The sequence below is a fragment of the Lygodium microphyllum genome, chromosome 4 (assembly GCF_053477565.2).
Source record: "Lygodium microphyllum isolate KBCC chromosome 4, Lygodium_microphyllum_v1.1.10, whole genome shotgun sequence".
In the NCBI taxonomy this organism is placed as follows: Eukaryota; Viridiplantae; Streptophyta; class Polypodiopsida; order Schizaeales; family Lygodiaceae; genus Lygodium; species Lygodium microphyllum.
In genome coordinates, this window is record NC_141138.1 from 104282634 (window position 1) to 104296473 (window position 13840).

A 13840-nucleotide genomic window follows, 5' to 3' on the forward strand; every position below is an offset into this window, starting at 1 on the left:
GATGAAATTAAGATTAGCACAAAGGACGCCTAGATGTGGTAGCATAGAAGTGTAGGAGACAGTGCTTGCAAGGAGGCAAGCACATAGGGCTAATGATTCAAAGATAAAGCTAGTGTTTTAAGATATAGATTGTTTTATGTATCAACTAGGTGAGTGACCTAAGGGACGATGGAGCATACCCATGCAATGTAATTTAGAAGTACACCCAAAGGTGCAAAAGATCCTCAATAGTTGATACAATCAGAATACCCATTAGGGACACAAGTTTTTGGGTCCTCAAGCGGGGGTGGAATACTAAGGGACCATCTCCCACTCAAATGGAGGTCCCAAGGTGCAAACAAATCCAAGTATTATAGTAACATCTTTAGCAGGTTAATATCCATCTTAAGTAATGGTGGGGATATGTTCATATCTACAAAGGCCTACAAATGGTATAGCTTGCCCATGTAGCTGAGCTATGTGAATATTATATGGGACCAATTTGTAATATAGTCACCTTGTGTACCCAATTAGAAGGATGGTTATTGCTTCAATGGATAAATTTGATACACTTAAAGGGAAGAGTAACCTTTTTGTTAAAGGTCTGATACAAAGTGTGCTAGATGAGCATTGAATGCTCATATTGAAAATTTCTATAGTAGTGAATATAGAATGCCCACTATCAAAGAAGAAAAATGAGTACCTGTATAAAACAATCTATAGTAAAATTTATATAATCTCTTACAAAATTTATAGTAAAATCTATACAAAATTTGTATAATCTATAGTAAAAATGAGTACCTGCATATATTATAAAAATAGAGTTTTCATCTTAATTGAAGAATATCGTGGAATTGGGAACATTGATAAGCAAGAGATCATCATAGAAATGGAAGGTACACAAAGTATTTGAGAATGTCAGACCTTCTAACAAAAGCTAACCTCTTACAAAATTTGTACTCAAAGAAGGTGAGATATAGGTTACGCTAGAATGGTGTTAGCCATGGTTTCACACTTCATGTATTATACCCTTAGTATGGTTTTACCTTAGTCATATTAGTTCTGTGTGTGGGGTAGCCCTTAAATGCCTCATGAAGTTGTATGCCCCATGAAGTGCAGTTTATAGGCAATTGTAAAAATGTGACCTAAAGAGGCAAACTGGTATCATTCTCATTTTTGGGATCTTCTCTTATGTTTATGGCCTGTGTATAATGGATTCTCATTATTATATAGCAAATCGGCACCATCATTCATTGTGTTCATGTTCTATTCTCAACATGTTCTTTTTGTTTTACCTCGCATTCTTTGATCATTAGTGCTAAAGTATGTGTTCTTATATCTCTGTGATTATCTTTGAGTTTTATGAGTTGTCCGATATAAGATTAGGTATTTTTTCCATGGGGCATTGTCTATCCTATGCATTTTGTATAGATTAGGGTAGCAACACTTTGGCAATCTTGCCATGCTTTTTTGAATCTCTCGTGTGGAAGTTTAATGGAAAAATGGCTTCAATTGATGCCAAAAAATTGAAGCTCTGTCAAAAAAGACCCTGTTTTGGGGAACAAAACCTAATTTTATGTATGCAGTTTGAAAGTTTTTCTAGGTACAAAATTTGTGCAGAGACTTGAAGAAGTACTTGAGACTTGTGAAAAATGACATTGTTTTATGGACGAAAAATGAATTTGTTGTATGGAGTTCAAAGGGTTTTATGTTTGTATACACTTCCATTGTGTTCATGTATCTTTGTGTTAAGACACCATATTGGCAAAGGTGGAGGCCAACAATTCAATTTTTTTGCATGAAGCAAATTTCCTACATAAAGCTGTAGTTCTTGCATGAAGCAGAATTCCTACATGAAGCAAAGTTCCTACATGAAGTAGAGTTCCTGTATGAAGCAAAAGTCCTACAAGAGGCAAAGTTTCTGTATGAAGTAGAATGTCCTAAATCTAAATTTTTTGTCAAGACTTGAAGTAGTGATGGCAAAATACTTGAAGCAGTGACAACTACTTGAAGCAATGACAATTGCCTAAACCTGTAGCAGTAAGAAGATACATTTCACATGAAAATTGCAGGAGAAACATGAAATTTTTCAATCCTAGATTAAAATAGAGACAGATTGTTCACAAATATATTTCAAAATGGAAGCACTATTGCAAGAATACCATCTTTGTAACAAACTCTGACTAAATCTAATGAGAAAGAGGAAGCACTATCTTTTGCCTACTATAAGAAGCCTATGGAGGATTAATGAGAGAGCATTTGCATTTCATTTTCAGTTGTGAAGTTTAAATTTTCAATTTGATTAATTGCAATGGGTAAATCAAAGGATAAGAAAAAGTGGTGTAAATTTTGCTTTAAGTTTGGACATACTTCAAAGTATTGTTCTTATGTTCATGGGTCTTGTGAATAAGGAAAATCTTGCAAGTATTTCTACATGTTTGAATTGTGCAATGAGTTTGATGTTATCCACAAGAGGTTTTCATCAACAGTAAAGGAGGCTTCAAGTTCGAAGATGGATAAAACATGGAAGAAGTTGGATTCTTTTGAGGATATTCTTCATGATGCTTATGAATGGCATGATGATCATGAAGGCAAGAAAGTCAGGTCTTGTTCAAGTATTAAACATATTGGGAGATTGCTTACAACAGCTGAAAAGCTCAAAGAAAGATATAAAGATGTTTTGGATTTTGATTCAGATTTCAATTTAATTTCAAGTGATAATGATGATGATTGGTGCTCTTTATCCATGGTCTTACCAAAGATTGAGGTAAAGGGAGCGAGAGAGAATAAGAGCCAAAGAAGTCAAGAATCCTCGAGTGCCCTAAACCCAATAGAGCAACTTGCCAATGGGAGAGTGGATCATCACACACTTTGCATCAATAATCTCAAGGTATTTTCCATATTTTGGTATTTTGCAAACTGTCAGTCAATCTCCAATCAGCTTTAATCAATAAGAAAGCAAGCCAACAATTATGTACAATGAAGATGATCAAATTGGTCAACAAGAAGATCACTTATGTATTCAAGAAGATGATGTTATTATGGATGATAAGTTTGAGGATTATGGTTGTTGCAATGAATATGTCATTGTGCATGATTTTCTTCATTCTCTTATTGATGCTAAGGAAAATAATATGGCTACTAAGTTGGATTTCAATGAAGGTTCTTTGCCAAAACTTGAAGAAGTGCCACTCCACTACTCAGTGCAAAATGCACCATATTTGGATGTATTTGTTCAAGATACTAATGTTTCCAACATGCAAGATACTATTTCATGTCATTGCATTGCTCAATTTGAAGAGCAAGTCAATGTTCCACTATAGGATTTATGGAATTGCAAGATTAGCACTGTAATCCCATTGTAGGAAGAGCAAGATTGCAAGATTGGCACTACATTTCCTTTGCAAGAGTTGGTTGAATATGAAGCATTGCATAATGCAATCAATTTGCATGGTTTTTCTAAAGTTTTGCATAAGGTACACTATGATTCAATCTCCAATTGAGATGATTCATTGGTTTTCTAATGAGCTTGAAAATGAGAGAAATGCTGGCACTACATTTCCTCTGCAAGAGTTGGTTGAATATGAAGCATTGCATAATGCAATCAGTTTGCATGGTTTTTCTAAAGTTTTGCATAAGGTACACTCTATGATTCAATCTCCAATTGAGATAATTCATTGGTTTTCTAATGAGCTTGAAAAGGAGAGAAATGCAGCCAATGTTGCAGCAATTGAAGCTTTATTTGCAATTAATTAGCTTCAAGAAGAGAAAGCATTACTACAACAAGAGGTTTCTCTAACTAAGGAATGTAATGGATTTCCAAGTTTCTCATTGTTTTGAAGTCATTAATGCTCTTGAGAAAGTTGTTCTGGAAAAGCATAATGAAATTACTTAGTTACATACATGGTTGGTATTTTATCATGATTCAAGTCAAGATGTTATTCTTGAGGATCTCTATGCATTGAATAATCAAGCTGTTGATGTTTCAATTCAAATTGCTATTTTTGAAGTCTTTGAGGACTTTGATCAATCTATCATTGAAGTTGAAGTATGTGCAAGTATGCAAGTACTTTTACAGTGGATATCTATGCAGTTCATATTGCAACATGAATGGTTGATGTTATTCATGTTGATTGGTTTTTAAGCATGAAAGTACTAATATTGTATGAGATGGATGCTTGTAGCAAGTATATGTTACAGTTTTTTGTATCAAGAAAGCTTTAGAATGATATGGAAGAACCTAAATTTCAGCAATTCCTACTGCTGAATTTTGAATTCCTACAACAGTATCTTGACTTGATGCAATAGCAACCAAACTTCATGCAACAGCAAGCTGAATACTTGTAACAACAAGTTGAATTCCTGCACTTCCTACAATAGCAAAATGTACTACAGTAAGTTGAAAAACAGTTAGTACTACAACCACCTAAAAAATAGCAAATAAGACAACCACATGATGATTAACGGCTCTAAGTACTTGGATATTAGCAATTACAAATTATTATGGATTATCTTACATTTTTCTTTCAAGATGCAATGTCTTATTCAGGATCCAAATTGGGTAGTACATTGCTATACATTTATCATGATGAAAATGCTAGAGCGTTTTTTATATTTTTGCAAGTTAATGCAATTATTCTTTACTGTTGGAGCGGTAATCTACTTATCCTATTATGGTTCTATATCTTCATTCTCTATGATATATTATGTATGACATTATATATGATGAGTTCTTAGCCTTAGCATATTTCATTGAAATGGTTATACTATAGAACTATGGCTTATTACTTATCAACAGCAGCTACTTTCATTCTGACTATAATGAAAGGAAACATTGTTAAAATTTCCAATAATGGATTTAGGCTCCAACTACTAATTCAAGTTGATTATGATGAGCCATAGAAGGATTCACATGTTCAACAAGTAGTTAGAATCTATTTTATGAAAGTCACAATTGCAGTGCTTGCAACAGCAATAGTGCAAAATTCTATGGATATTATGGTTATTTGTTAGTTTTACTAGATAAATAGTTCTCAAACTTTGACAATATCTCGTTGTACTTATGTTGGTGATATTTTTGTGTTGGCAGTAGTATTTGTTTGTCTTGAATGGACAAAACAGATGTCATTCATATTACAAGAAACTACAAACTTGATGAAGGTGATTGCAACCTTGTTGCGAGAGACCGTAATACCATTGCATGAAATATGATAACTGCAGCAACAAACAAGGTTATTGCAGCACAAAATAAGGTTACCGATGTAGGCAACAACTTCACCACTACAAGCAACATCTTTACCATTGTTAGTAAATAGGGATCCATACAGCAAGCCAATGACCCCATACTGCAAGACAAGGACCCCATACAACAAGACAATGACTTGATACAGTAGGATATCACATTGGTTGTAGAAAGCAATGGTAACCTTAAGGGAAGTAAGAGAATTTATATGGAGATACTCAAGGAGAAACAAAATCCTTCATCAGAAACAAAAAAAGATTTTGATAAACTAAGTCAACAAGTTATATTGATGCAGAGTTGAAATATGAACACATTGAGTAAGTCAGTCAGAGTGTTTGAAGATTATATTCATGAAGTGTAATTGGATACCGAGTCCTATTCTAAACCAATAAAGGTCAAGAAGTTCACAAGAATTCCGATTCAACTTTCTGCAATATTGCTTCATACAACAAGCAATGGAGTTTTGCCTCATAAGGCAGTTTATGGTTCTCTCTCTTTCTCGGCCTTATACAGTGTTGCAGCAATCATTTGTGTTTGAAAACATGAAAGCCCATATTCATGAAAGGAATGTTCTTAATGAGAAAATTAATGGGATGCAAGTTGTGTATCATAGACTTGTGGAAATGGCTACTACTTTGTAGAGTGTTAAGCAAATTGATCATGCTAAAAATCAATTTTCGAATGTTGATGTTGTCAAGGTTGATATAAATTATGTATTGCATGATATTAGTAAACATATAAAGATCACGAAGCTTACAATTGACAAGATTCATGAAGTTGATGTTTTGTCTCTTGTATCACATGGGCGACATGAACAAGAGGAGTCTATCACTGACTCTCATGATGCTCATGAGCCTCATAGCTCATGAGACACTCTTTTGTACCATTGTTATATTTTGTTTCTTTTTTCCATCATAACTATGTATGCCTTATGTTTTGTGACTATCTTTTAGGGGGATTATGCAACCATATTAAAGGGCTATAGGTATCCTACAAGAGAGGCTCTACTTATCATCTTTCTTTATGGCTTACTTCATGGTGCAAGGTTGTGAGCAAGGCAGAATTTCTCACACTAGTATGTTAGTTTTTTGGATAAGGCAACACCATGATTCATGCAAGGGTTTGAGTCACAACTATACCAACTATCCACTGATGCCAAGTATTAGCCATAGTTTCACACTTCATGTATTATGCCCTTAGTATGGTTTTACCTTAGTCATATTAGTTCTATGTATGGGGCAACCCTTAAATACCTCCTCGTGAAGTTATATGCCCCATGAAGTGCAATTTGTAGGCATTTGTAAAAGCGTGACCTAAAGAGGCAAACTAGTGTCGTTCTTGTTTTTGGGATCTTCTTTGATGTTTACAACCTATACAGGACGGATTCTCATTATCATATAACAAATCTGACAATTGTCGCCATCATTCATTGTGTTCATGTTCTATCCTCAGCATGTTCTCTATGTTCTACCTCTAATTCTTTGATTATTAGTGTTGAAGTATGTATTCTTATGTCTCTATCTGATTATAGTTTCTACAAGTTGTTTGATATAAGATTAGGTATTTTCCCCATGGGCACTATATGTCTTATGCATTCTATATAGATTAGGGTAGCAACAAGTGGGAAGCAACCAAATCCCATAAGGATGCCTTTACATTGCCTCCTAATTTTTTTGATAACATAATAAATGTGTTTGCGTTATCAATAATCCAATTGTTGAGTGAGACATTTGTCAAATGGAAATGAGGGGGGTTTTACTAGCATTGTTTGACCTTTTTATTTTTTCTTTTGCACATTTTCAAAGTAATATATGAAGCATCATTATATACAAAGGTTAAAGTGATGATAATGTTACACATGAATGCTTTGAGACTATATTCCCCGTAATATGTGTGTGTGTACCTTAAGTGTAGGATAGATTAAGTATATGTATTCACTATACAATAAGGATGATAATAATAATAATAACATACTTAATTATGTGCACATAAATAATAATAATTATTATTATGCATATAAGTATTATATTAATTATTTTTTAAATGTACTATTGTATATATAGATGGTAAATATAATTTTTACTTTGATTGCATAATTATGCATACCCTATATTTAAGTTTTATATGTATGCACATACACACACTATAAATTTATTAGGATAGAATAATTATATTATACACATCAATACATATGCATATACACACATTAAAGGTATATATGTTCTTATAGTTGTATTACATATGTTAGTACATAATATTATATATTAAGACATTAATTATATTTTGTATAATTCATGAATGTGTGTGTGTGTGTGTGTGTGTGTGTGTGTGAGAGAGAGAGAGAGAGAGAGAGAGAGAGAGAGAGACTCAATGGATGACACAAGCAACTTGACAACATGAGCATGATCTTCCACTACATGCCATTGATGGGCATTAGTGTGAACAATGTATAGCTTCCAACTGATGTAACAGAGTTAGTGTCATACATGGATAACAAAAGGGCACTTCTCTCGACATTGAAAGCATGGAATATTTCTTCAAGAGAGCAATCTATAACAAGTTAGTCTTGGCCTATCGCCAAGCCGCTTTGACTCGTTGGTCACCAAGTTTTATGGGATATAAAGGTTTTTAGTGGTGTATTAATTAACATCCCCACCATCACAAAACTATTATAAATCAATTAATATATTAATACAACCATTATGCATTAATATATTACTACTAAATAACCTTATTAATATTAATACATTAATACATTACTATTATGCATATTGATAGTACGTTAATTAGTATACTCTTACTATGTTTATTATATAGTATGAAGCATTAGTTTGGTACTACACTTTGTGTGGCGTAGATACAATGCCAACAATATTCTTAATTTCATTTTCAGTACATCCTAGAATCATATTGAAAAAACACTTAGATCTATTGGCACATTTATAAAGCATGTTTATACAAGTGTTAAGCTATGCCTTTAAACATAAATACTTATGGACAACACAAAAGCTTTGGGACCTCACGATTGATTTCTGTGACTCAGAACACTGATGAACCCTCTTGCCACATAAAATGTGCATTAGGAAGAAGTGCACTAATTGTCATTCACATTGGTGCTTCAAAGACACTACAGGTGAAGATAAGATATATACTTCTCACTTGCATAAACCACTTTTGTAGCATCAAGTCAGTGTGTGAGAAATTTGATGATAAAAAATATTGCAAATTCATAGGTCATCAAGCCAATGTGCAAGAACTCACAATAGTGGCTAATATTCATCTATGACGAGTAAGATAACTATCTAGAAATGAGACATTAAAAAAGAGCACCATGGATTGAGTGAGTGAGTCATGAATTGTTCAAATGCAACAACGTTGAACAACATCCTCTACACAACATGAAGCTAGACAAGCATTTTGAACCTAAAACAATTTATTTCTAGACATCTTCCATATAACAAACTCGAGCAATTTTACAAGATGAAAACTAGAAGTGAATGATCACAAACATGACAAGTTTTGTCAATCGTTACTTTACAAGGAGACAATGTTCAGTAAATTACTATTACCTTATCCAAAGAAGCCTAACAGAAATGTCCTACTCAAAGAGCATGGTTGTGAATACATTTTTTAATTGGTGAACTAGCTATAGTTCAAAGCTTTAACTATTGTTTCTAGCCATACTTGTAAAGACTTAACTAGCAAATAAGTCACTACATGCCTTGGCACAACAATAGTTTTTCCAATAATAAATTGCTAACTTGAACAATATCCAATAGTTTTCCCAATAAAAATTGCTAACTTCAACAATATCGTGCTGGCCTAGGAGTAGTATCACAAGCTCCATAATAAGTTTTAAAAGCAAACATTTCTCAGCTAGCCTTATCATTTACTTCCTACAACATCTACCACTCATTACATTTGTTATCGCCAATATCTTAAAGACATCAAAACAATCTTTTGCATAGAAGCAAAATTAAAAATGATAGCCACAATACCAAAACTGCAAACACCATAGTTGTAAAGAAACACATTTAGTAAGGATAGGAAAGGCATCTCATACATAGACATCACAGATTTATGAATCACCTATTTTACACTTGATGGGGAGTGTGGCAAATACCATAGTTATAAGGAAACATATTTAGTAAGGATAGGAAAGACATCTCATACATCAACATATCATGAATCATGATCAGAATGTTTGCTTTGTTACACGAGTCAAATTCTGATGTACATTAGGTTTTACTAAATTTTGAATAGAACACAATTCAATGTTTCACACAACTCATATGAAACCTATGAGACCCATTTCACACCTCCCATTTTAGAAAGCCCTAGCACCTGTCGTAGAAACATATGTAGTTTTGTACACACATTCACTCTCATTGATGTTCCATAGAGAACCTAACAATGTGTAGCTTCGTATCCTTATTACCTACTCTTACAATGATTGATTTCTGAAGGCTTTCTTAACCTGCTGAAGTCAACAAAGTTTGAGCAATATATGTTACTTGAGCAGACAATCTTGAAACTGCAGCAACAATTTGGAGGATAACAAATTCACAAAGATGAGCAGCCCACTTATTGTAAATTTTCATCAGGTTCATAGACCTACGCAAAATCATACAGTACCTAGGCCAGTGTTGAATTTCTAACTGATTTTCATTACCGTAAACCAACAGTAACCATTGTAAAGTTCAGAGGCCGTTCTGATCATCTGACACATCCCCAGCAAAGAGAAATCTTGGTAGTAAAAGTCCTATAAGATTCACAATTGACTTAGAGCTGCACACACAGGTCCATGGACTGTCTGCAAGAGACTTTTGCTAGTAAAAAAAATAATGATCACACACACATGATGAAACAAACCTCAATGGAGCCCACACACAGTAATCACACAGAGTAGAACAAATTTACTGGTGTACAGAGGAGAGAGAAAATGCGTTTGCACCCTACCAGCCAATGATATAAAGCCTTATCACATTAACTTGCAGAACTTGCCGGAATATCCCTAAAATTGGAGGTCAACTGATGAGTCCCAAGAAAGGCGCCAATAGTGGACCTGGAAGCTAATGTTAGTTAATTGATTTGTTTTTCAAAGGCCACATGCATGTCAATCTCTGCTGCATCGACTGGCACAAGTCTACTGACCTGCATATGTCTCAGGCCTTAGCCTAGCTTATCATGGGCAAGGGAATTTATGACATGTTTGTAGCATGATTTGCCCACTGGTCACACAAGAAACATGGAGCCTTTTGCTCAAATCTTAAAATTACAATACTCTACATGCTCCAATTCAGAATATGCATACATGAAGATAAATGCATCTTCTGCATCATTCAAGAATGTAAATAACTGGGGGCTGTTGTCACCACACCCTTCAACATGCAAACACAGGCATACAATTGGAGCTGCCAGTAAGACAGACTTTGTGCAGGATTGGCATGCACTGTCAAAGATACAGCGACGGTCCATACCAATGAAGGTTTACAACATCTCTGAGCTTTGTACAGAGCAAATATTCAAACCTAATCTGCAAATGCTCTTGCTTCTTAGCTGTCAAAAATTTTCAGTCAAGTCAAATGAACCTCTACCAAGTTCATGAAACAAAGAGGTCAATAAGAAGCAGGTGTTAAAGGGCAAATTCAGAGGCCTCTACCACCCACCATTCATATGAGCTATGTTTATAAGCAGCTCATGGAGTGCCAGCAAGAGCTGCAGCTGCATTTTCACAACAGAGGGAACTGTGGAAAGGGAGGAGATGGTGCATTTTAGATCAACCATTCCTCATGTGACAAGACAGATCAAACAGGACACAAGGTATGAATTTGGAATTTGCCATAAAATTCTCATTATCTTGGAAAACCTTTACCATTTCTGATGCCATCAAAACAATAAATGCTGTGAGTGTATATGAATTAATTTGAATTTAGAATTACTTGCTCAAAATTGAAAAGAACAACAGGCTTATAACTTTTAATCACTTTGCATGAGTGTAACTTGGCATCTTAGGACCAAATTTCTGCAGATCAGACCAATACTTCAATCAGTTTGAGCTGATGCCCAAACTGGTTATAACAAATCACTCAAGTACTTTGCAACTACTATATAGTCACAGAATTGATCATTATGAATTTAAAAATCAGAGGCAAGAAATAGGCATAGAAAAAGCACCAGCAGAGAACCCCTTATAAGATCATTCAACTCTAGCAAAACAGCCCAAACCATAATTGTACTTATGAAAGGGCTGGTTAGCACAAGAAATGGCTGGATTGAAGTAAATGACATTGTCAATGCTAAGTAATGTTCAGAAGCGAGTAAGGAACAATCCATTATTCTCTACAAACTCCGCCAGTGTTCCAGAGTTTCAAGCCAACTTGTGTTTCCTCGTTTTATCTGCATTGTTAACTCAAATCTTCATTTAGACATAAGAAAGGGTCTAAACATTGATACCTTCTTATTCACATGCACTCACCACTAAAGGTCCAAATATGTGCCTGAAAATAGACATTTGTATACTGCAAGTGTCTTTCATGTAAGAGCATGATCTCAAAACCCAATTGCAATGAATATCACATGTTCTAATCTGATTGCACAACTTATGGTGGCCTCGGCTTGAACTGAATCTTTAGAGGTAAGAAGAAAATTAAAAATAACAAGGAAACATGCTAAATAAGGATCTGATCAAAATGCAATACTTTACTACTTTTTAGCAGTTTCCAACGACCTGATTGGACAATTTATGGTGACTTCAACTTGGAGTGAACCCTTGGAGGCCATAAGACACTTAGGAACGACAAGAAAATCTATACAATCCAAGTTTGTCTGGGAGTAATCATGCTTTTGTATAGTAGAGGAAAGAGCAAGATGCCTTTTCACACCAACCTTCAGCTCCATGTGGTAGGTGAAATTTTCCTCCAAGCTTGAAGAACCAAAGGCAGATATATATATTAACTTTCCAACCGTTTCATCAACACAGCAGAAGAGGAAAAACCGATCCTTTGATTTGAGCAGCATATAATTGTCATTGGAAGGCAATGATACAGTGAACCAGGTATCATAGTGAAATAGCAATGTTTGAACATTGTGAGATTCCTGGCAGTGAAGGACGAGATCATTCACAGCTACATGGAACTCACAAGATTGCACAGGACAGAAGCAAGGGGTGAAGAGACAGTCCATCTCGTGGATTTTCTTGTCCTTGTACGCTAACAGGTTGGGACAGCCATGGTCAAAGTATCTGCATCTTAATCTCAAGGAATCCAGGATCTTCTCGAGTCCAAGATTCCTGATTTTCCCTGAAGGCTCGGAGCAAGTAGGGCACTTGTTGCTCATCTTGGTCGTACAATCTAAGCATGAATAATGGCCATTGCAGCACTATCATTTCAGAACAAACAAAAGGTAAAAGTGAGGGATGAAATCAGGAATTTGTGGAGGCACCATTACTTCAGCGATGCACACGAATACATTTCAGAACAAATTAAACATGGAAAATATAAAGAATCAGGATGCACCTTGGCTTCACTAACGCACATGTATACATTTCGCAACAAAGAAAGAATGAAAAGGATAATACCAGTGCCTAACGAGTGGACCATGGCTTCGCTAAGGCACACGGGTGCATTTCACGACAAGCAAAAGTATTAATAACTAGATGATGGCTTCACTGATACACACGCAGATACCAATCTGGCGAGACTTACCTGGTAGATCGGAGCGCAAAGCGGCTCCATACAGACATTGCAATCCAGCGTTTCTAGGTCAAAGAACGCAGGCGTGCTGTCGCCTCCCCACTCAGAGGAGGACTGCTCCTGATCGGCATGACCGCGACGACTGAAAATATCGCAATCGACGTCGACAGCGTCAGAGAAACAAAGAGGCGAAGAGAAGGCGGAAGCGTTGGACGAAGTAGGAGAGGAGGCGAGTCTCTTGTGGCGCTTGGACGGGGAGTGCGAAGCGGCGTCACTTCGCCGCGTAGAGAACCTCACCATCGCCGACGCGCTCAGAAAGAAAAACTCTCCCTTGTCAGGAGCTCTTTCTTTCTCTCTTTCGTTCTCATATGCAGCGGAGCTCTCTGAAAGGGTAGCCTGTGCACGTGGCAATACGGAAAATATATTTTCTTTTTGCAAATTTCCCGTGAAATTCACACTACGAACAAATCATAAGCCGACAAACTTGTCACAAGGCCTGCCCCACATCGCCAGTTCTCTGCCCGGACAATCTAGAAATCCTAAAACTGGGCAGTGGGCGCCTTGTGTTTACACACCGGTGACTGAAACGCCCTCAGTCCCCATCCTTTGTGATAGTGTGCGGCATGGCCTAGTGATGTAGCCAATGGGCTTCGCTTGCAGTGGCACGAGTCAATTGCCATTGAATGCTTTTTGTTGAGTAGAATATTTGTCTTCATTGGTTTGGGTGTGCACCACGCAAGCTCGGCAAGGAGTATTGCCCCGTCCAAATGTGTCTGAGATTCGTGAAAATATATCTATATATTTCTATCACTTGTCAATACACCCCTTCAATTTTTTAGTTGGTAGGGGCTTTCCTCTTCGAGTGTAACTTCCCTAAATAAAACAGTAGAATCTTATCTTATCTTACTACTATAATATTTTAGCT

The 13840-nt window shown here is 35.8% G+C and overlaps 1 protein-coding gene across 1 annotated transcript; it reads right to left on the minus strand.

The window, feature by feature from the left end:
* Positions 1 to 11905: 11905 nt before the first annotated feature.
* Positions 11906 to 13289, minus strand: LOC148037423 (putative E3 ubiquitin-protein ligase SINA-like 6). Its single transcript, XM_087676345.1, has 2 exons — positions 12928 to 13289; positions 11906 to 12601 (listed from the first exon to the last, which is right to left on the minus strand). The coding sequence occupies exons 1-2, from the start codon at positions 13213 to 13215 to the stop codon at positions 11927 to 11929; spliced, it is 963 nt and encodes a 320-aa protein (XP_087532471.1). The 5' UTR covers positions 13216 to 13289; the 3' UTR covers positions 11906 to 11926.
* Positions 13290 to 13840: the final 551 nt, after the last annotated feature.